At 43.2% G+C, this 23,193-nt stretch overlaps 1 protein-coding gene across 7 annotated transcripts in view; it reads right to left on the bottom strand.

Moving 5' to 3' along the window:
* The window catches only part of slc6a9 (solute carrier family 6 member 9), a 232,694-nt gene that overhangs the window by 41,628 nt on the left and 167,873 nt on the right, over positions 1 to 23,193 (bottom strand). For all 7 annotated transcript variants that reach the window (XM_041208030.1, XM_041208028.1, XM_041208029.1 and 4 more), the window contains 3 exons: positions 9,061 to 9,217; positions 2,511 to 2,642; positions 408 to 669 (listed from right to left, as the gene is read on the bottom strand). In XM_041208030.1, the coding sequence (XP_041063964.1) occupies positions 408 to 669; positions 2,511 to 2,642; positions 9,061 to 9,217 (551 nt within the window). The remainder of the gene's footprint in view (positions 1 to 407; positions 670 to 2,510; positions 2,643 to 9,060; positions 9,218 to 23,193) is intronic.

The raw sequence follows: 23,193 nt of genomic DNA, 5'->3' as shown, positions 1-23,193 counted from the left end.
CTCCCCCACCATCACCACCACAATGCCCAAATATTCTTCAAAGATGGGTGGGTGCCCTGGAAATGTCCCAAGTGGCATTGGTAACCAGCATTAGTAAACAAGCGTACAAATCTCCCTGCAGACACTGGGATGTCTGCCAGGGTCCAGGGCAGACATTGCTCCTAGGTCTATCAGCACTTTTAACGGGATGGAGCCCACAATAGATTTTCCAACTTTCACACTAGGCATAGACAGCGCATATTTGTGAGGAACCAAAAGATTGCAAATGCCCAAGGAATTGTGCCCAACTCGTAAGCCATTGCTTTCAGGACAGTACAGTACTGGAAATAAAGAAATAACAGTAAGCTTCTACTGACACAAAAGTCCCACAGCAATACATTGTTCTTAACTGGAAAGGCTGCTCTTACTTCCAGTACTCCTCACTAGGACTGGTCCGCTTTGCAGTTTGGTTCAGCAATGTTGAGATGTTTCGTGACAGATCACTGATGTTGGCAGTTCTGTTGGGGTTCAGCATGCTACTGCAATCTTCCTTGTTCCAAGAGTTAGTGCAGTATGTCCATGGCAAAAGTGTAGTCATGGAGGAGAAGAAGTAGTAGAAGGCGATGCAAATGACCACATTGTAGTAGATCCCAATGTATGTGGAAACAACCATCATCCCATACCCCACTCCTGTTCACAAGAATAAGGAATACAAGTCAAACAATTCTACTTTGTACATCTCAGGATTTAGTTTCTCATTCCTGTCAGGAAATGTTACATTCATTGAAGCAAAAAGCTTTGGTTCTTGGAAGATGTTTCCATTTTATGAACAAAATGGCAATGCTGAGCTTTCATCGCAGGTCAGATTTATCTGTCCTTGGATGAAGATTTCCTCTTTGTGCTGTGTAACAAGATTAATTAATACTTTTGTCACATATAATGCACAGGTGAAATCTTCACCCTTGTGGCTCTTGGGATCAGGTTGTCAATTTAGTATTATAGTTCTGAATTGATGTGGATTTTTAGGGCAAGTAGAATATTGTGCCATTCCCACTTACAAATATCTTTCATAATGACAAGGACAGGAACAAAGTTAACAAAAGTTGTGTACTTTACTAAAGAGAAACGAAAAACATAATGAAACAAAGCAGCAATAACCTGTGAAACAACTAGACTGAACAGATAATCAGGAATAGCAGCAAAGACAAAGGGTAACTTCTACATAGATTCTACATATTATGATATAACTTGGGTTCAAGTTATTTTCTGTATGCACAAAAATGCGAACAATAAGTATAGTATTTGCTTCAGAAACAATTAAGTTGGCCCTGTCTTTAACGTGGGGGTTTTGGGTAGGGGGAGGGGATTGGTGGGTGAAGAGTAGGTATATTGCATGATTCCTGACACAGGGTGCACACCTGGGGAGAGCGAGGAGTGGGGGACGCCTGGTTGAACAGGTGTGAGAATTAAGCTAGGAGTTTTCAGCTACTGTGGGCCTAAGGGAATGAACTCCAGTATAAAATATGTGCCAGGAGTTGGAGCCATGCAGGTTCCGGGGGGGAAGGTGGTCCCAAATGGGGACGGGGAGGGGGAGGGCAAAAGGGCCTTAGAGATTTCTTCCTGCTCCTCTGAACCATCAGAAATGTTACTTAGCCTGGCCTCTTCTAGCCACTCTAGTGCATCCTGGCAGATTTCTCCAGAAGCATTGATAGGGGCAGTCCTCCCCCCAAATCTTCGTAAAAATCATGTCATGGCACCAATGTTGTCATTGGGCCCTGACTCTTATATTTAAATTCAGCCCACATTTATCCTGCAGTTGGAGCCTTGGCCAACTTCAGAGTCATCGAAGATAAGATGTTGTCAGGTGCGGACAGCATTGCCTGGGGTTGGTAAGAGGACTCAGCCCACTCTTAATCCATCTCACACACCATTCTCACTGGGAGTTGGGTGGGGCATGGTGTTGGTGGGGCTGCCGTTAAAATCAATCAATCCCAGTGTTTGTTTCTTGCTAGATTAGCATATATGAACATACAGCTTAAAACACAAGAACAGCTAGAAAATACAACAAAATTATGTAACAGACATGAGTCTGATCAAGTTACAGGACACTGGATTCATAATTGTTTGAAATAGCTTGAGTTTCATAAATTACAACAGCCACTCTTTAACATACCTCTCCCCACATTCCTGCAATATAATGTAACAAATATGTAACAAAACATTATGATAATTATCATTTTGAAAGATTTGTCCTGGTAAACTTATTCACATTTGATTGTGACACAACTGGTATTTGTAGTTACATAATTCAAAATTGCTGCAAATATCACATCATGCTCCAGTACAAAATTTTCCCTGCCAGCATTTAATTTGAGTTACAGATACAGGACTCCAGAGTCTGCTTGGAAATTCTTCCAAAATCCTTTCAATACAGATCCTTCTTAAGTTACATTCCCGTCTCCAGCTTTCCCGTGCTGCCTATCCATTCCCTTGTTGTACAGCACGGTGATTTTTGAAATGGACCTTCTTACCTTTGAACATAGGGTTAACCCTCCACACACCAAGGCAGCCTTGGCTGGTGAACTGCCCAAAGGAAAGCTCCAGAAAAAAAAGAGGAATACCGCAGAAGACCAGCATGATGATATAGGGAAACATAAATGCACCTTTAAAAAAAGAAGACCCATCATTACAGACTGTACAGCCAGTATGTCTAAGAACAGCTTGTACTACACCTCAATTTCAGATTGGAATGTTCTTTAGCCAAGAACGTAACAGTGGTTAAATTTAACTCAAAGCTTCTAGCTGCCTGTTCAGGATGATAGGTTGAGGTAGTTATGCTTCATCAAGCAAATTAAGTCAACAGTTCTGTTGTTTTATGCAAGCTAAAGAATCTATTAAAAAAAAACCCTATATAAATCTACAAATTTGAAAGTTGCTATGTTCATAACTTAGGCTAATTTTATGTGTAATGCCAGCTTGGCTGAGTTTCTGGCAGCTGATTTTCACCGCCTACGTGCAGCAGAAATGGGTAGTAGCACAGATAAAATTTACATTGCTGAGCTTACTGTTCCATTCCTGCTCACAAGCTGTTCACTACCATTTCCAACCAATCCTGGGAATGACCAGAGCCTGTTGCACGTGGGCACTTCATTGATGTGCGCACAGTGGCACCTCCTATGACATACACAAGGCACTAATACAATAATCATCTTCCACTGGCAAATGCCTGTTATGGCACATGTCACCTGAGCATTTGGGCTCCTGTAGCATGAAAGCTTCATGCTGTAGTGGCCTTTACTTCTGAGGGAAGAGTTACTTTGTCCCAAATATTGTCTGTAGGCTATCCTTCAGTTGATCACAGAGAAATACACAGAATACATGGTATAGAAACAGGTCATTGGGCTCAAGTGGCTTACACTCCACACAAGCCTCCTCCCATGCCATCCCATCTAACCCTAGCAGCATAACTTTAAGGTGGTACATCACTGTGACAACCTGTCATGTGAAGTCACATGGCAAAGTGCATATGAGGGTGTCAATAAATATGGACATTGGGACAAAACACCTCAGGTGTTTTATCTGCATTTGTTGAGCTCTCAAGGAACTCTAATGTTATATCTAAATCCTTTAGTGCTAAAGGGAGCCCCAAGTGAATTCCCATCCTCACCATTTTATATGGTGATACTTAAATAGCGACAATGAATAATAGATATTGGTAGAAAAATCCCCCGAAATGTAAAAATAGCAGACTACCTTGCAGAAAACCACATAATGCACAGAACAAAATGCTGCAGAATATAATTGCAAATGCTTACAATAGCAAGCACTTTTAACAACTCAAACAATAAACTCTCCTTAAGAAGCCAAGTAGGATTTCATTAAGGCTGCAAATTGGCTGAAAACATATTGAAATGACTATGGCCTGTTTCTGAAGAATTTGTACAGGTTTAAACTTTATTCCCTATAAAACCCCTTCTGAATAGAATTGTGCATTAGAGTAAAGGGGAAGAAATGTTGGAGCTTTCTGCTCTGTTGCAACAATTTTTGGTACAGGGTTGTTCTTTCAATATATAACATTTTATTTCAATAAATCTGAGGAATTATTTCCTGGGTGACTTTTTCTTTGATGTTCCTAAAGGAGAAGTCCACTACTACCCACTAATCACCAGAAAGTGGACTACTTATGCTCTGAATCACCAGACATGACTGAGACTGCAGAAATAATGGATTTACAAATGAAAATAAATGTGAACAATATTACACATTATTTCTGACATGGTAGAAATCTAAGATGACACAAGGGCACACAATTCTAACAGGAAAAAAACAGTAACCAGTAATGCATTACATGCAAAAGAAAGTTATGAATATGTTATGAAAAGAATTACAGATACTTGGGACACACAGGGAAGTATACATCCCAGAAAAAATTTCAGAGGGTAACAGACAGCTGGTAATGTGTTACAGAATATGTTACACAGAGAGTTACAAACACCTGAGAATGTGTTACAGAAAATGTTACACAGAACAATAACAGGCATTTGGCAACATATTAGATTGTGAATAACAGACACCTGAGAATGTGTTATCTAGAGTTACATATTGTTTGCAGTATAGAAACAGAATATCTGGCCCAATAGGACTATGCTGGCATTTATGCTCCACACCAGTCTCTTCCCACCCCTCCTCATATCCCCCAATCCTTTTGTGTTTATTTAACTTTCCCTTAAATGCATTTATGCTATTTGCTTCAACAACTCCTCACATTCTTAACATTACTTGGATAAAAAAGTTTATCTTATATTCACTATTGGAATTATTGATGACTATCTTATTGTCATGACCCCCGAGTGTTGCATTCCTCCACAAGTGAAAATATCTTCTCTACTTCTACCCTATCAAACCCTTCCAAAATCTTAAAGACATCTATCAGATTACCCTTCAGTCTTCTCTTTTTTAGGGAAAAGAGTCCTGGTTCCTGCAGCCTAAATACTGAGAATAACAGGTATCTGAGAATGTGACAGATTGCGTGCAGACACCTGATGATGTAACAAATGATAAGGTGTCACACTGAGAATATGATACACAGGTAATAACAGACATCTGAGAATGATACTGAGAATGTGGCAACTCGAGAATGTGTGACACAGAGAAAGTGACACACTGAAAACAGGCACCCGAGAACAGACGTCTAAGAATGTGTGATACTCAGAATGTGACACTCTGAGAATAACAGACAGCTGAGAATGTGACACAATGAGAATAACAGACACAAAGTTCTAGGAGAGAGAGGAAATAACACTTTATTGGAAATGTCCAGAAGATAATACACCTGACTAGGTGTTAGAGTTAGAATAACAGACAGCTGAGAATATGACACAATGAGAGTAATAGACATCTGATAATATATTAAAGCAACAATAACAGACAGCCGAGAATGTGAGACAACAAGAATAACAGACAGCTGATTCTATGATACAGCGAAAATAATACTTTATTAGAAATGTCCAGAAGATAATACATCTGGCATTGTGATACAGACAGAAGTATAAAGACCTGTGAATGTATTCTACAAAAAAATAGTGAATGAATAAAAGAGAATAATCGGCACATGGCAGTGTGATACACAAGAATATCTTTTAGGCAACTGATGGCTTAGGAGAGTAGATTTTATTTCAAATTGGCATTTATCCTGTCTGTCTCTCAAAAATTGATACTTCAATTTTTAGCTTCTTTGTACAATTGAGCCAACCACTGCTGAAAGAAAAGTAGGCAGTTTAGTTGTTTATTTCTGCTTATGCCTCTTGGAAATTTATGGCATTAACTGGGGAGAAGAGTGGAAGTAGTTTGTAGATTGTAGCCAAAAAGCTTGCCAACAGCAGACATGAGCAAAGATAAATTGGGAATGTCAACAGAACTATATCATGTAAGTTTTTCTGAGAAATAAAGAAGAGCATGAACGTGATGAACTGGTGACTCAGAATTAGTGCTCTGCTGACTGTTTAAAATTCAGGTTAACTCTTTAGATTCAGGAAACTATTTGAATGCAGGGACTATGGTTGTTCTGGGTACTAGGTATAGTATCATTCAGTCAGACCTTCACTGCAATGGACCATTCAGTGGAAAGATAAGGTTTGAATCTCATCATTATTACCATGGCAGGTGTCCAACCTTAACCATGCAATTATGGGAGCTGATTGAAGGGTCTGATTTCTCCACAAGAAAAGATGAGAAAAATTAGGGAGTGACTAAGTGCAAGCTGTGCCTGCATAGATTTTAGCTGCCCCTCTCATTTGCTCTTCAGGCTCTCCAAGTCACAATGGATACTTGCATGTTGGCGGGGGAGGAGAAAAGGAGTCGCTCATGTTTTATAGTATCCATATCTGATCCATGCACACACAAGCACACACACAAAAAATGCATATGCAAACTCATCCATACACACATACTGACATACACATAAACAGGCACATAGGCCCGGATTTTCGCAGAGTCATGGCAATAGGACCCTGAATCTGGATGTCTGCCCCCATTTCCCACAGATTCTATTTTCACTGAGAGAGGAAAGGAGGCGGGATGTGATTCAAACATGGGGGAAGCCCAAACCCAGCAGGGCCATTTGAACTCAGTTCTAAATTCAAACAGACTATATATTTACTGAAGTGAGGCCCGTTCCCCAAAGTGTGCGGCTTATAATTTTTAGGAGTAGCCATGAACGCTCGTAAAAGGCAGATAAGATCTGTGAAACTGTCAAGTTATTTAAATCCCCTGCCCATTAAATTGTGACAAAAAAAAAACACAGCTGTGCTTAGTTGAAAAACATCAGTGACTGCAGTTTCAATAGATGTTAGCTGACATAAGACTAAGTGCTATCATTATAGTGGTATTGCTGCTTGACTGCTTAAACAACCCATCATTATCACAGTGGGAGGCTGTAAATTCACAGTTTGCTTGACAGCTCCAAGAAGTTATTAAGGGATTAGCTATCTTTGATGTAGGTTAATGAATACAAAGGTTTGCTTTTATTCTCGATTAAGTACTTGAAGGGATTTAAATGCATTGAATTGGCTTTTATCAATGAAGAGCATTTTTAAAATATATAATGAAGTCTGTAACAGATACTTAGGAGCTATGCTGAGATGAAATAAAATAAAATTCTGAGGTCTGCCCATTGTGTATACAGGCTGAGTTGGCATGCAGGGGGTAAGGGAAAAGGGTTGTGGGTGGCGGCAAGAATTGGCATGAGTTGGCACTAAGTTGGCATATGGGCTATAAGGGACCATGGGGTTGAATGGGGAGTCATGTGTTGGCATGAGTTGGCTAGAGGCTATAAGGGTCCGAGGGGATGAGGGGGGCATTAGTTGGCATGGAGGGTATGAGGGGTCATTGGGAAAGTTGGAGGAAGCTGGGAGGTATAGAGAGTATAAGGAGCCACTGGGGTGGGTGGAGGGGGTTGGTTTGACATGGAGAGTGTGAGAAGCCATGGGGGGGTGGGTGGATGGTTGAGTACACGGGTTGGCATGGATGGAGCATGGGGAATGGGTGGGGGTGGGGGTGAGGAGCGAAGGCTAGAGGGCCTACTATTAAATAAAAGATCTGAATGAAGTCCCAGAGCACCGAGGCAGGCCTTTTAACCAGCCTTCCCCAGCACTGGGCAGCCCCTGTGGCCACCTCCGAGCTGTTTCCCGGAGCCCAGCTCCAGCATGAACCTACTCCCCGGAACGAAGATCCCTTTTTTAAACCTTAATTTACGGGATGTGGGCATCACTGGCTAGGCTAGCATTTATTGCCTACACCTAATTGGCCTTGAGAAGGGGGTGGTGAGCTGCCTCCTTGAACCGCTGCAACCCCTGTGGTGTAGGTACGCCCACAGTGCTGTTAGGGAGGGAATTCCAGCATTTTGACCCAACGACAGTGAAGGAACAGTGAAATGTTTCCAAGTCAGGATGGTGAGCAGCTTGTAGGGGAACTTCCAGATGGTGGTGTTCCCATGTATCTGCTGCCCTTGTCCATCTGGATGACAGTGGTCATGGATTTGGAAGGTGCTGCCTAAAGAGCCTTGGTGAGTTCCCACAGTGCATTTTGTAGATGGTACACACTGCTGCCACTGTTCATCAGTGGTGAAGGGAGTGAATGTTTCTAGAAGGGGTGCCAATCAAGCAGGCATTTGTGCTGGATGGTGTCAAGCTTCTTGGATGTTATTGGAGCTGCACTCATCCAGGCAAGCAGAGAGTATTCCATCACACTCCTGACTTGTGCCTTGTAGATGGTGGACAGGCTTTGGGGAGTCAGGAGGTGAGTTACTCACCACAGGATTCCTAGCCTCTGACCTGCTCTTGTAACTACAGTATTTATATGGTTAGTCCAGTTCAGTTTCTGGTCAATGGTCAGCTCTTTTGTCCATGTTTGAACCAAGGCTGTAATGAGGTCAGAAGTTGGTTGGCCCTGGTGGAACCCAAACTGAGCGTCAGTGAGCAGGTTATTGCTAAGCAAGTGCCACTTGATAGTACTGTTGATGACACCTGCTATCATTTTAATGATGATGGAGAGTAAACTGATGGGGCGGTAATTGGCCGGGCTGGACTTGTCCTGCTTTTTGTGTACTGGACATGCCTGGGCAATTTTCTACATTGCTGGTAGATGCCTGTGTTGTAGCTGCACTGAAACAGCTTGGCTAGGGGTGCAGCAAGTTCTGGAGCATTATCTTCAGTACTATTACCGGAATGTTGTCGGGGCCCATAACCTTTGCGGTATCCAGTGCCTTCAGCCATTTCTTGATATAACATGGGGTGAATTGAATTGGCTGAAGACTGCCATCTGTGATGCTGGGGATGCTGGAGGAGGCCGAGATGGATCATCCACTCGGCACTTCTGGCTGAACATAGTTGTGAATGCTTCAGCCTTATTTTCCTTATTCAGGGCAGTTCCTCCCAAGGTGGGTTCGGTGATTTGGGAATTTTCCTGAATCTGCGCAGCGCCTCAGGAGCGAAAATCCGGGCTATATCCTCACAGACACACACTCATACACACAAACTCAGACACCTCCACAAACACACACAGATTCACAGAAATTTGACATACCTCCACCATTTCGGTAACACAGGTAAGGGAACCTCCAGACATTTCCAAGACCTACAGCATATCCAACACTAGTCAGGATGAATTCTATCTGATTGGACCAGTTCCCACGCTTCAAGTTTTCATCTTTCTTCACCATCTCACCTGGAATAGCACCATTCTGCAAAAAGAAAAGAACTTATGTGACCATCTGGAGGTAAGCCCAGTCATACTTTCTAGCACACTGCCACTAAAACATGGAATTGGTTCAGTATTAATATGCTTATTTTCTTCTTTTCATGTCTCCACAGCCAGATGTCCTACATACCATCATGCCCTGCTGAGATGGGCAGCAGGCTACCTGCTCCCTGTCATTCGCTGCTGCCACTCACTTGGGAACCAGTCCTGCCATGACTTTCTTTGATTCTCCTCGCTTCCTCAAGAGAAATGTCAGAATGATATCTAGCACCATCTGAGGCTGAGCTGACCCAGAATTAGTTTTTCACACTTCTCAGAAGCCTTTTGCACAAGAGCATTGTTTGGAAACAAGCAACGAGTTACAAAGGTGACAGCGCTGTCAAAATCAATAAATGGATTTTTCTAGCGCTTCAGCAGGTAATGGAGCTGCATGGTGTGATAACCTGCCATATAGATCAGGAAGGGTCCACCTTTGATCTGGATCTGTGTTTGATGTGTATGAGGGGAAGATCATGCAGTCAATGGATAAAAAAGGAATCTCAAAAGCGTGTCACGTTATTTCCGCTCAAAATAGTGACAAAACTGAGTCAGCTGATTTCAGTTTAGTCATCAGGTGGAAGGGGTGAGGGTTGTCCACAATTAGCTGAACGCTTAAGGGTGAAAATATCACAATTTATTTCCCTCTAGTTGCTATCTAGTGACCCCTGCTGGAAAATGTACAACATTATGCCCTCCATAGTTGAATAGCCCGATGAGATCTGTCTAAGCTCACATCTGAATATAAATATTGGCACAGGTGATAGGAATTCCAGTGCTGGTGACACCATATCCCATTATGGAGCATTGCATTTAAGAGAAAATAAACATCAGGAACAGCTAAACTAACTAATAAACAAAGCTGAAGGCAGCTGTTGTTGTAGCAGAATTTGTGTCTCTGTAGACTCCACGAAGTAGGATTAGCAAAAAATAATCTTTGTTATGTTAAGTGAAACAATGTAGTCCTTTGTTAGAATGTCAGCATCAATGAATCAGTGCTTTTATTTTCATCAGAGTGCATGGAATTTGAATCCAGACAAAAGGAGTTCATGTGAGATTTTGTACGGCGAGATACAGAATTAGCTTGTTACAAACAGTTCCACAGCTCCACGACAGAGTATCCAGCACTGTGCACATGGCCATTGTTCTCAGTAGCCAGCTTTTCAATAGCAAATGGTGGAACGAGTCCAATAAATTTGTTACTTGATTTTGGTGAACTGAATTACTTATTTCCAGAAAATCACATGATCAGAATCTAATAATATCACATGCAGACCCATTGAATCACCATGCTTTCCCCTCTGACAGCATGGAACCATCCCAACTCCACAATAAGATTAGAAAGTAAGTGGCCTTTCTCAGCCCCACCTAAATACTTGGGATTGCACTGTGTAATTAAGCACTGAGCCATGCAGATCAGAAGGTTCCAGGGCAATCTGCACCTAGTCTGATTTCAATGGCCAGCTCTGTATATGTAAAATATCAGCCTGCTCCTCCTGGGCTCCAGTTACCCTTACTATTTGTGTAGATAGAGGATGAAAACATGATCTGGCTTAGCTGCAATATTTTTTTGGTCCAGTTGCCCACCGATATGCACGCTCTGGCTTCACACATGAAAACTGGCCAAAGCGTGCTACCCAAGTGCTGCCAGCCCAATTCACCTTCAGGTGAAGAAAGGGAGAACACTGAGGGCAGGCGGGGAACTATTAGTAATAAATAGATGCCAGTGAGATTCAAGAAGGCTGAACTGGACTGGGGAACAATTTCCATTCCAGATTGGTAGTCATAAAGGCAATCAGCATCAACATGAAATACCAAATCTCATGGAGTTTGGCTCCGAACTCACATTGACTTTTATCTACATGTTTTGTAAGTGATTGATTATTTTTAAATTAAAAAAATATTTATTCATTCACGGGATGTGGGCGTCGCTGACTGGGCCAGTATTTATTAGCTATCCTCTTTGGCCTTGAGAAGGTAGTGGTGAGCTGCCTTCTTGAACCGCTGTAGTCCATGTGGTGTAGGTACACCCACAGTGCTATTAGGAAGGGATTATGAAATACAATGAACTGGATTCACTGCTTCATTATTGTTATTAGTATTAGAAACAGAGGGAAAAAAATGCCTGTAGCTACAGCAGTAACTCAGTGAAGAGCTAAGTCCTAAATACAGGGACTGCGAAATTAGACAGGGGCCAAAAACAGGTGCAGGGATCACGATGTGGGATCACCCCTTGTCTGTTGCTTCTGAGGGAGAGCTGGTGTTGTTAGTATACATATCAAAACTAATGTGTTTTCAGACAATGTCGCTGAGGAGCAGCATGTGGATGAGAACTAGAAGGGCAAGGATAGATCCTTGGGAGACATCAGAGGTAACAGTATGAGAACAGGAAGAGAAGCTATTGTAGGCGATTCTCTGGTGACAATTGGCTAGATAAAAACTGAATGGGATAGCAGGTTACAGATTTCAGTGAGGATGCCCTTAGTGAAGTGGCAATTTCTTGCACACTGCCCCTCACTGAATTTGCAGGGTAGGGAAATTGCTCCTGAACATCCTGGGTGGATTATGGTCTCTTGCTGAAATCCCTTCTCCCCTTCCACTCTCCTCTCACTTCCAGTAATTAGTTCTGCTTTGCTGAAAGCGAAAATTTGCAGATGCTAGAAATCTGAAATAAAAACAGAAAATGGTAGAAAAACTCAGCAGGTCTGGCAGCATCTGTGGAGAGAGAAACAGAGTTAACGTTTCGAGTCTGTATGTCTTCCTGCTTTGCGTTGGCTCTGTTCATTCTCTCTGTTGTGCTGTGGCCCAAGGGGGCTGCATACTACTGCACCATGTCCAGCAGCAATGATTGTGTAGAATGCTCGAAGTCAACAAAAAAGTTCTTCAGCACAAGCCACAGCACTCCCTATAGTCTTCAGCAACTTTAAACAACTCCAGAATACACTCTGAAGAAGGGTTGTACGGACTCGAAACATCAACTCTGCTTCTCTCTCCACAGATGCTGTTAGACCTCCTGATTTTTCCAGCATTTTCTGTTTTTGTTCCAGAAAACACCACTTCGACAACTGAAGCAAAGGGTGATAGAAAACAATCAGCCTGAACGTAGTTGATAAATCCTTTAAATAGCACTGGTTGGAGAATCTTTGATGCTGCTGTACGTATGTTCAGCTGTGCATGGTTAAAAACAAGCATTAACTGGAGCATGGAGCTCCACGTTGGCATTGCATGCTGACTGACATCACAATGTGCCTACCGTGTACACTTCTGGCAAACAGTCCCTGTGCACATGCTAATGCCCTCACTAAAATGACATCTGGCACTGCTAGCACAAAAGTGTGCCATGTTGGAGGCAAAACGACACCCCCGGCATGAAAAACCAAGCATGAAGGTGACAAATCTCACAGTCAGTGAGTTTATTGAGTTAATTGAGACCTGCACTGAATGATGTACTGAAGATCACAGACTGGGGGTGCACTGAGTGATGAACTGAAGATCTCAGATTGGGAGTGCACTGAGTGATGAACTGAAGATCTCAGATTGGGAGTGCACTGAGTGATGAACTGAAGATCATAGATTGGGGGTGTACTGAGTGGTGAACTGAAGATCAGAGATTGGGGGTGTACTGAGTGATGAACTGATGCAGTCAATGCTTCTAGGATATAAGAAAGTTGGCTGAGAATACCTTTTTTCAAAAAGCAGCTATACTGTCGTGAAAAAGCATGCAAAACATCGTAAAAATTATAGTAAAATACACCCCATCTACTCTGCAGGGTTGGATATAAAAGAATTTTTGCCATCAGGAGATTTTATATAAAACACATGGTCAATAGTAGCAGTGAGGCATCAAGAAGCCATTCATATTATCCAATCTTCATAATCCTACTGATTTGATTACAGTATAGACTGAAAAAGCAGAATTAATCCAATTTGCAACTTTAGTCCTAGCCAATCAGTGCCAATGTACATTGCTGATCTTGCCCATTTCAAAGCCACATTAGTTACATTTTTGTGTCAAAGTGACTATCCCCACATGCCAAGCCAATTTATGGAGTCGGAGTCTTTAGCCAGCTTGTCATACTTAGGGGGTTTAGCTATCCACACATTATTTGCATGCGCATGTGTACAGAAGGATTCTGTAGGATAAAATAATAAAACATACAAGAACTAATATTAGAGAAGGCGAAACTAACCTACTGATTCAGGATTGGCAGTAGATATGACAAAATTCATTATCAGAGTTTAATTGTGTAACTTATCTGTTGTTGCAATCATCTTTATACTTGTATTACAAGTCTGAAAGAGGATTTTGCAAATTTATATTGCAATTAATATGGAAGAAAAACAACCTAGTGTAAAGTTGGGACACAATTTTTGTATGGGTAATTGCAATATGAAATTTAGAGCGCTAACTCAAACTTGATAGAAAACAAGATTGAAATGTTAGTAAACCGTCTCCTTCCAAGTAATTGTCTGCAGAAACTTTTACACACCAAGGAGGTCAGAAAAGTTGGGTGCATTCAAGGACAGAGTGAACAAATATTTTAAGTGGAACTTAAAATGGAAATTTCCTCATTGTCTTTGAGGCAGAACAATCCAAATGTAATTAAGAGACAGTGGATTCTTGGCGGGGCTTGCCTGTGAGTATTAATCAGAAAATGCCAGTCCGCTTAGTTTACATAGTCCATACTGTGTCTGGTTACTGGAGTTTGTGCAACTGTCATATAGTCAGGAAATTTTAAGTATATGCTCCACAGATTTCTCACTGTGGACAGATAACCACATGATACACATATAGAAAAGCAATGGCAGCACCGCATTCAGCAGTTTCAATCATGTCATAAGCCATGAGGGTAGAGGCTAGTCCGGGAACTTATAATCTATGGAACATAGGAATATTGCTAAAGAAAAGGTATGGAAAGAGAGCTGAGTGATAATGAAAAACATATATAAAAATACTGTTGGACACCTGAGGTAATGTAAAGGTTTATTTAATAGGTTTGTATCAAGGAATGATGTAATATATGTGTTATATTTGAATTCATGGCAAGATTATGATTATTCTTGTGATTATATTTGTTAAGTTCTCATACTCCACACTCCAAATATCCATTTTGACATAAAAAACAGAAAATGCTGGAAAAACTCAGCAGGTCTGGCAGCATCTGTGGAGAGAGAAACAGAGTTAACTTTACGAGTCTGTATGACTCTTCTTCAGAGCTAAAGAGAAGTTTCCAGCAACCTCAGTATTTAGCTTTTATCCATTTTGATATCTTGGGTTCACTAGAAAAAACTCAAGAAAAAGCTACTGAAAATTATTTCAGCTTCTGACCAAGAACTGGGAATGAACATGCCATATACAAACTAAACATAAGTTTGCTTGATATGGTGGTCAGGGTGCAACAGTGAGTAATGACATTGTTCTTTTTAAAAATCTCTTGGACTAGTTTGCATTAATGAAATGGAAGTTTCATTTTCTAATAAAGACAGAAAATGCTGAAAAAACTCAGCAGGTCTGGCAGCACTTGTGGAGAGAGAAACAGAGATAATGTTTTGAATCCGTATGACTCTTCTTCCTCTCTCTGTCTGATACCATGGTCTTAAGTGAATGATTGACAGTTCCAATCCAATTCCTCGTGGGAATGGGGCATAAAAGTGGAACTACCGGTATTCAAGAATTCCCCTCCAGATGCCTAAGGGCATCTATGTTTTGAAAGTGCAGGCCTGGTGCTGCTCTAACGGAAGGAATACTCCCATTGTGACAAATTCCTATCACTTTTCTCCGTATGTACCCAACTTATGCCCTCAAAATCCTTGAATTTTTCAGCTCCAGAGTATGAAACAGTGCACCAATTAGGATACTTTAATAAAGTGAGCTTCACCTTGTATCCAGTCCATAGCTAATCTGAAAATGTCTGATATAAGGACAAGATGCAACATGTAGATAAGTATTAATTTACCCTGCACTGACATCTTCCTCTTCGCCAGTACAAAATTTCAACAACAAAATTAGAGTAAAATAAAACTGAAAATGGAACCAGCTAAGCACTGACACGCAATCTGGTAACTAAAGCATGAATCATATTGTGGAAATTGTCAGAAAATTATGCAATGTGACCCTAATAGGCTAGCCAACCTCTTGTCATTCTCCTCATCTTGGCTCTAATCTCATCATTTAATATCTTTCCAACAATCATACTTAGTGGAGCTTTGTGTTCTGAAGCTGTGTTTCCTAACTTTCCACTAAGTTCTTTGGAATGAACTTTTATTTTATTGTTGTTAAATTCTGTGTGGATCACATGGCACAACCATGGCACTCATGCCACCCACAGTGATAACATCTGACCCACATTGTACTGGTGGAAGGAGAAGCAATAGCACTCTAGGTGGTGGAAAAAAATGCAACATTCCGGAGACTTCTCTACAATACATGTGGACTACTTGGCATACAGGAGGGCTTTATTTTGTGAATCGGCCATTGAAATTTGTCATGTTTACAACAGGGTCCAGTTCTCCTTTAAGAAAAAATACAGCACAGTTGTAACACATGGTCCATTGACTTCATTGCAGAAAAGCATCCTGTTAGACAGCTTCTGCACAAATGTATGCCAGGCACCTGGATGCATTCAGTCAACATTACAAGCCAGCTGGACATCTTTTAAATTAAAGCCATGAAGATTTATAATTAAGAGGCACTGCTACTTCAAGCAATTTGCTTCTCAACAGCAAATTACACATGTCAATTAAACTTGTGGGACCTGGCAATCTATAATATAGTATATTAAAAATCCTATGTCTCCATACACTTACTCCCAGTTTATTCCATTATAATGCTGCTATGCCCACATTTATAATGCAAACTGCCAATGTAAAGTTGTCACTGTAATTCCACCTACCAGAGTAGAGGTATTGCAGCATCATCATTGGCAGGAAGGTGAATTACAAATTGACAAGTTTACATAGGCCGCTTCCATTCTAAATCTGGACCTAACAATTTACAATGGAAATTTAAAAATAAAGGCAGAATGTTTGTCTTTAAAATAGGGATTGAATGGTGGCTGCAAATTATCCCTGGCCTTTCATCTCACTTCACCTGAAGACCACAAGAAGCCTCGGCTTCTTGTGTGCAATGTCAACTGATCTACAACCTGACTTGGGAATGCTTAACACTGATAGCATGTGCTCATAACAGGAAAAGTCTTTCATCTCTCAAATGTTAACAACCTTTTTATCTATGATAAACATGAAAATGCACTGAAGGTAATGCCATTTTTTAAAAGGGACCCTTACAGGGACAATTACGGTTAAAAAAAACATTTCAAAGGGACACTTGTTTTATGTATTTCAACACAAGTCCGAGCGAGGGCATTTGTGCAGCCCCATTAGCCATGGCTCCAGCCTTTGAATCTAAGCTTTAGGAGAACTGCTATCGAGTATATTCAGTATTTATTCAAAAGCAGAATCACAGTAGAGTGTATGACAGAGACTATGCTCAGTAAGGTTAATCTAAAGGCGAACTGTTCTCAAACCTTAACATGCTCAGTGCTTCAGTGTTTTTCCCTTTTCTCTTACTGTTTCCCATTAAAAATGCTGCGGGGTAAACAGATGTACTGCAACCACTTCATCAAAATCACGCTTGACTGCTGTGGATGCATTGACTCGAAGCTGGCATACGAACATGGCACATGGTGCACTGAGGAACCAGGGATTAAACACAAATAACTGATCTCTGCAGACAAATACTGCAGACATTTTATGTGGGCAGGCATTTAAAGGGGAAGTAATCTTTCTGTAGGCATTCACTCCTGGCACCTTGACAGGTGTAATCCTGTTCTGGAAGCTCAAGATGAGACATTTCAAACTGGCCATAATGTGCAATTCAGAAAAGAGCATTTAAAAATTAATGCTGGAAATTACTTTGTGCGATATTATTGCAACTGAAGTAAAATTCATTAATCCACTGGTTTACCAGATGATAACCAATTTAAAATAACTGAGCTAAACCTCCATTAAAATAGCAAACAAATGCATTTATGTGGCAACATTTTGCAGGATCACTTTGAGTCTTAACTATGGCACAAGGGCCTCTTTTATAAATGAAATTCAATATTCCACAATGTGGCTAACGTAAAGAACAACCATGTGAAATTAATATCCTTGGTTACACAGTGTCCACGAGAACTCTATAGCTCAAGAAAAGGACATAGCTATGTAAAAGTAAGTAGCTGTTTCATAAAGTAATCAATCATTTTCTTTCTTTTGGTACTTTGCATTCTTTATGCCAGTTGATCTAAATTATTTTCATTTTATCCACAGCACCATGACTGGTACCCATGGGTTTCCTGACTGAATTCCTACTTGATTGTTTCAGCAGTGAAGAATGATCCATGGGGAGATACCACACCATTCAGACTGTGTGACAATGCTCTCCAATTAGAGTTGTTGACCCTGAGAGCAGACGTGGTCTCAATACAATGTCTCATCTAAGGGAAGCTTTTTAGCAGTTTTTGATCACTCCATGCCTATGGGTGGAATTTTCTGTGCCCGCTGGCAGTGGGTGTGATAGGCGATGTGAGCGGACAATATGCGTGAACGGTTTCATGATGGCGGCAAGGCAGGTCCTGATTGTCCGCTCAGCCTGCCAAAGACAGGCCGCATTTCCTGCCATTAGTCATCGGGAACCTCATTGTAATACGTCAGCATATCATTATCAGGCCATCCCAAGCTCTTGCACTCCCGCTGGATTGTCCGTCTATGTCAGCGGGAAAGCATGCCAATGTGTTTCACAACAGCACAGAGGCGATGTGCAGCTGGCAGCCTGCACTGTGGGTGAACTGGAGGTGAGTGCACAGGAAAGTTCTGCAGAGCTCGCCAGGGTCGCCTGTTGCTTTGCAGGCTTCAAGGGCACTGGGGGGTGGGGTGGGGGTTAAGTGCCACCCTGCCGAACAGGTGGCGGGGATGTGGGATCAGGGGGCATGTGCAGCCCTGCCGTTGAAATGGCTTGTGAGGGTGAGGAGGAGAGGTGAGCAAGTGCAGTCCTGCCTCTGAGGCGGCTTTTGAGGGCGAGGGGGAGTGGGTGGGCAAGTGCAGCCTTGCTGTTGAGGCGACTTGTGAGTGGGGGGACACATGTGCAGACTTGCCCTTGAGGCAACTTGTGAGGGGGGGGGGGGGGGGGGGGGGGGGGGGGGGGGGGTAGGGTAACCCTGCTGTTGAATATAGCACACAAGCATTTGGGGTAGAGGGTGGAATGTGGGCGAGGGAAATGGAAACCTGTGGAAAGTGACCGTTCCTCTGCAACTGAGAGGCGCAGACAGATTGATATGATTGAGGTCGGGCTCCTAGCTTATCTACTCACTCAAGCAATGCAGAGGCATCAAGGTGCCACCAAGTTCTCCAGAGCTCCCCCCACTGCTGCCCGCCACCACCAACCCTACCCCCGGGCACAAAGTGCAAGTTCATGAGTACTTTAGTAGACTGCAGAGCACTTGGACTGCACACGTTGTACAATCTCTGCTCTAAGTCTGGCCATGGAACAGTCACTGCTGGAGGCGCCCACAGCCCCTTGCAATGTCATCATCCTGGTTTGGACCAGTCTCCCCCATGGTTCAAGCTAACAGGGCAGCCATGCACTAATCTCTGGCCATCCAAGTCATGGCCAGCACTCTCCAGGAAGCATTAAGGGGCCATCATACTTAACCAAGACAGGTTCTTAGTACACCCATGCTAACCACGTGTCTCTGTCTTTCATCCTACAGGAGGAGTACATCAGGATCATGGAGCCTGGCGAACTAACTGTATGCCTGATGGCCTACAGAGCATGAAGAAGATGGAAAAGAGAGCGACTGAGGCTCCTGGCTGCGCAGAGACAGGAGCAGCAACCTCAGGAAAAAGGGGCGGCTGGGGCTCCTGCACATGCTGCCAAAGAGCCACAGTGAGCCCTTTCACGCTGGCGCCTAGCGACACCCAGGGTCTATAGATGTTGCCGTTCATTCCTGCAGATGACCGAGAACCAGTGTCACTGAAGACTGCGTATGTCTAGGGAACTAGTTGCTCACATCTGCCACCTGCTGCAGGATTTGGCGCCTCAGGGACCTGGAGGGCATCCACTGCCAGTGGCTGTGAAAGTGACCACAGTGCGCAATTTCTATGCCAGTGACTCCTTCAGGGATATACCGGTGACCTCTGGGATCTTTCAAGCCTCCACCCACAAATGAATTCATGAGGTCACGGAAGCCATCTTCACGAGGGCACACAATTTATACATTCCTCCGGGGACCAGGACAGCCAGGTTGCAAGAGCGATTGGATTCAGTCAGATCTCAGATTTCCCACAGGTGCAGGGTGCGATTGACTGCATTCATGTGGTGCTCAGATCTCAGTTGCAACACATGGTGGACTTCATCAACTGCAAGGGCTGAAATGTGCAGCTGGTGTGCGACCACCAGAAACACATCCTGCAGGTGTGCGCATGGTTTCCAGGGAGTGTGCATGACACCTACATCCTCAGTCGGTCACAGATCCCTGGAGTCTTCCAGGGTCCATAGAAGCTGCAGGGATGACTCCTCAGGGACAAGGGCTACCCACAGAGGCCTTGGCTGATGACACCCGTGCGGCAGCCTCAGACTGCAGCAGAGTGACAGTATAATGAGGCTCACGCTGCAATTCACAACTTGGCGGAGCAGACCATCAGGATGCTGAAGGTGAACTTCCGGTGTCTGGAATGGGCTAGTGGAGACCTGCAATACAGTCCACAGAAGGTGTCATGGATCGTCATCGTCTGCTGTGCCCTTTATAACCTGGCACTCCAACCGATGATGAGCTGGCTGAGGAGGAGATGGAGGAACTGCATGTCACCTCTGATGAGAAGGATACTGACGGGGATGGGCTGAGGAGGTTCTCCGAGGTGACGATGAAGAGGATGTGGCCCTCGCACTGGCCAGATGAGGCAGGCTTGACTGGGAGGCCCTCATAGCTGCCAGATTTGTGGAGGATGATGGCAACATGCAATGAGGTGACCTCATAGTTCCTCGCATCGCATTTGTGAACGATTGACTCCAGTCTGGCTTATGGCAGCGCAAATACCCTCTGTGAGAATGCTCCTGTCATGGAGACACGATGGAAGCCCTAATAGTCACTCGATTGCATGAGGATGATGCCGACATACATTGAGGACACTACATAAATCTTTGCAAAGCCTCTGAAAATGTCTGACCCTTGTCTGGCCAAAGGCAGTTCGCTTGCGCTCTGTGATCAGGGTAATATCATAGAGATGCAGCCATGAAACTTTAAAAGCATCTGATGCTTTGTCCGCCTTAAGCATCTGAGCCCTTCAGGAGCTGCAGCACAGCATGAATGGCTGCAGATGCTGAAAGAGATGGGGGCCAGCCCTTCCTTAAAGATGCAGGGAGCACACAGTGAGAATGAGAGAACTCTGTGGTGCCTGCCCACTACATTCTGGCACAATGACCAGCACTGCCAAGGTACAGCCTTCAGTAATGTGTTCAGGGAGTGTGAGGCCGGGCCATCACTGTGGTCTGAAGGCTGCACAGAGCACAGGGAAGAGGCCGTGGACTGAGACACCTGCCTTTTGTCTTGTGCAGAAAAGTTTCACATCTGAGTGACAAGAACACTGCTCATCAGAACAAGGAGCTATAGGCAGGGAGACATTCTTGGAAGTTTATTGACAATAGTGAACAGTATGTACAAATGATCAAAACCCATGCCCCAGGCTGTGCAACTAATTCTCCTTAACTGTCCTAACCCTGCTTCTACATTTTGGTGCTCCCCAGATGTTCATAGTGGTGATGGAGGCAGCCTGCTGACTGTGATACTCTGTCTGTGATTACTTTGACGGATATGTTCTGGAGGTCCGAGACTTGGAGGGCCCTGGCCTGCTTTTAGGGTCCTGCTGTGTGGCAGCGGCACCCTCCTTGGCCTGTGGGGCTAGAGCTGCTGAGGTCACATGAAGGGAGGAGTCGATGAGCCAGACACACTCAGAGTCACTGATGGATGGGCTCCGAGGGTGCACCAGTGTACCCTCTTCCCTATGGGTGCCAGGGGGGACCCAAGGCTGACTCCTTGAGGAGCAGGGGTAGCTGGAGTGAGATCAGGCTGCCCAGCACCCGTCTTGCGTACACACTGCTGGAGGCCAACTCCGGCATCAGCGATGGAGTTGAGCCGGCACAGTAGTGCAGGGGTGATGTCCTGGACCTCCTTAATGCAACACTGGACAGCAAAGTGGGAGATGTTGCAAATGTCAATTGCCCTAGCGTGTTAGGAATGAATGAAGGTTTATGGCCTTCATCACTGAGACAGCCACTGACAATGCCATCCTCGTCCTGCCCTGAGATTTCAGCAGGTGGAGATTTCAGCGAGAACATCCTTCCTGAAGTATAGAGGCTTGACACTTTTGTTCCTCAGTGAGTTCTGAATAGGAAAATTGCTCCATGAACTCCCTGGGTGGATATGACCTCTTGCTGGGAGGCCTTCTTCCCCTCTCTCTCTCTTCCATCTTCCAGCAGCAAGCCATGCTCAGTGTTGCCTCTGCTCATTCTCCCTGTCATGGATTAGCCAAAGGGGGGTGCAAACTACTGCATACATAACAAGTCAACCTGAAAATGACCTGTTTACTCTTTGTTTTCTGTTCATCAACCTATCCTCCAACCTTGCTAATGTATTACCCCCAATCCTGTAAGCACTGATCTTGTTCCACAATATTGAAAATATGGAAGTATTTAGGATTGTCCATGGCATGGAAAGTATAAATGTAGAAAATTACTTCAAAGTAAGCTATATAAAAGACAAGGGTACATAGGTTCAAGCTAGTAAAGGAGAGATTTAGGACTAAGATGAGGAAGTTATTCACACAAGAATTACCAATACACAAATTGAATTTCTAGATGGAGAGGAGTCAAAAATCCCTGAGATTGTGTCAGAACTATTGGAAGTTGCGAGGGACTTCAGGGTATCTTTAGGTCGATGAACTAAGTTAATTGAATGGCCATATGTAATTACCTTGTGACTGACCATTCAACAGGTTATTTAAACTTTAACCTGCTCATTGTATCATTTCTCAGCACCCTTAACAACCATTAAGTTACCAGTCCCAGAACCTGTCACTCACAGACAGTGTGGCCAGATGATTAGGACAGACGGTCCATAGTTTGTTTACTTAATCCCTCTGGAAACTAGCTGTGAGCCTCGTTAAGTGGGCCCCATTAAATTAAACTCTGATCTTGATCACATCAATGACCCTTGCCTTGCTCAAGTGAACTTGCCCCTGGGAACAGAGCATCACAGACTCATGGAAAAGGAAAATAAATTTTCACAGTAGCTTGGACATAGAGTTGCTTAAGATTTTATGAGTAATTTTTGCAAAATTAATCAATTTGACATAATTTCACAGACATGTGACAGGGCAACAGTACACCAAAATAATATTGCAAGGGGCATGTTAGTGTCCACAATAATCAAAATGCAAGACTGCACACTAGTGCCAAGTGAAATCAAAGGATGCACTTAGCTGCTTTTACTGAACCAGGTTTTTATTGCAATAATTAATAGATAATTCCAAGAAGACCTTTCTCCACAGGGAGATATTTGCCTGTTTAACTGTTTAAGATGGTCAGTATAAAGCACAAATCATTTGTGAATGGTGGTGGACAATTAAACAACTCACTGGAGAAGGACGTTCCACAAATATTCCCAACCTCAACGATGGGGGAAACCGAAGACTTGTGCTCCAGAATTTGCTGCACCCTTAACCAAGCTGTTCCAGTTCAGCCACAACTCTGGCATCTCCCCGGCATTGGAGAAAATTGCTCAGATATGTCATGTACATAAAAAGTAGCACAAATCCAATTCGGCCAATTACCGCCCCATCAGTCTACTCTCCATCGTCAGTAAAGTGATGGAAGGGGTCATCAAC

Source organism: Carcharodon carcharias, chromosome 16, assembly GCF_017639515.1.
Source record: "Carcharodon carcharias isolate sCarCar2 chromosome 16, sCarCar2.pri, whole genome shotgun sequence".
Taxonomy (NCBI): domain Eukaryota; kingdom Metazoa; phylum Chordata; class Chondrichthyes; order Lamniformes; family Lamnidae; genus Carcharodon; species Carcharodon carcharias.
This window is presented reverse-complemented; position numbering and strand designations above follow the sequence as displayed.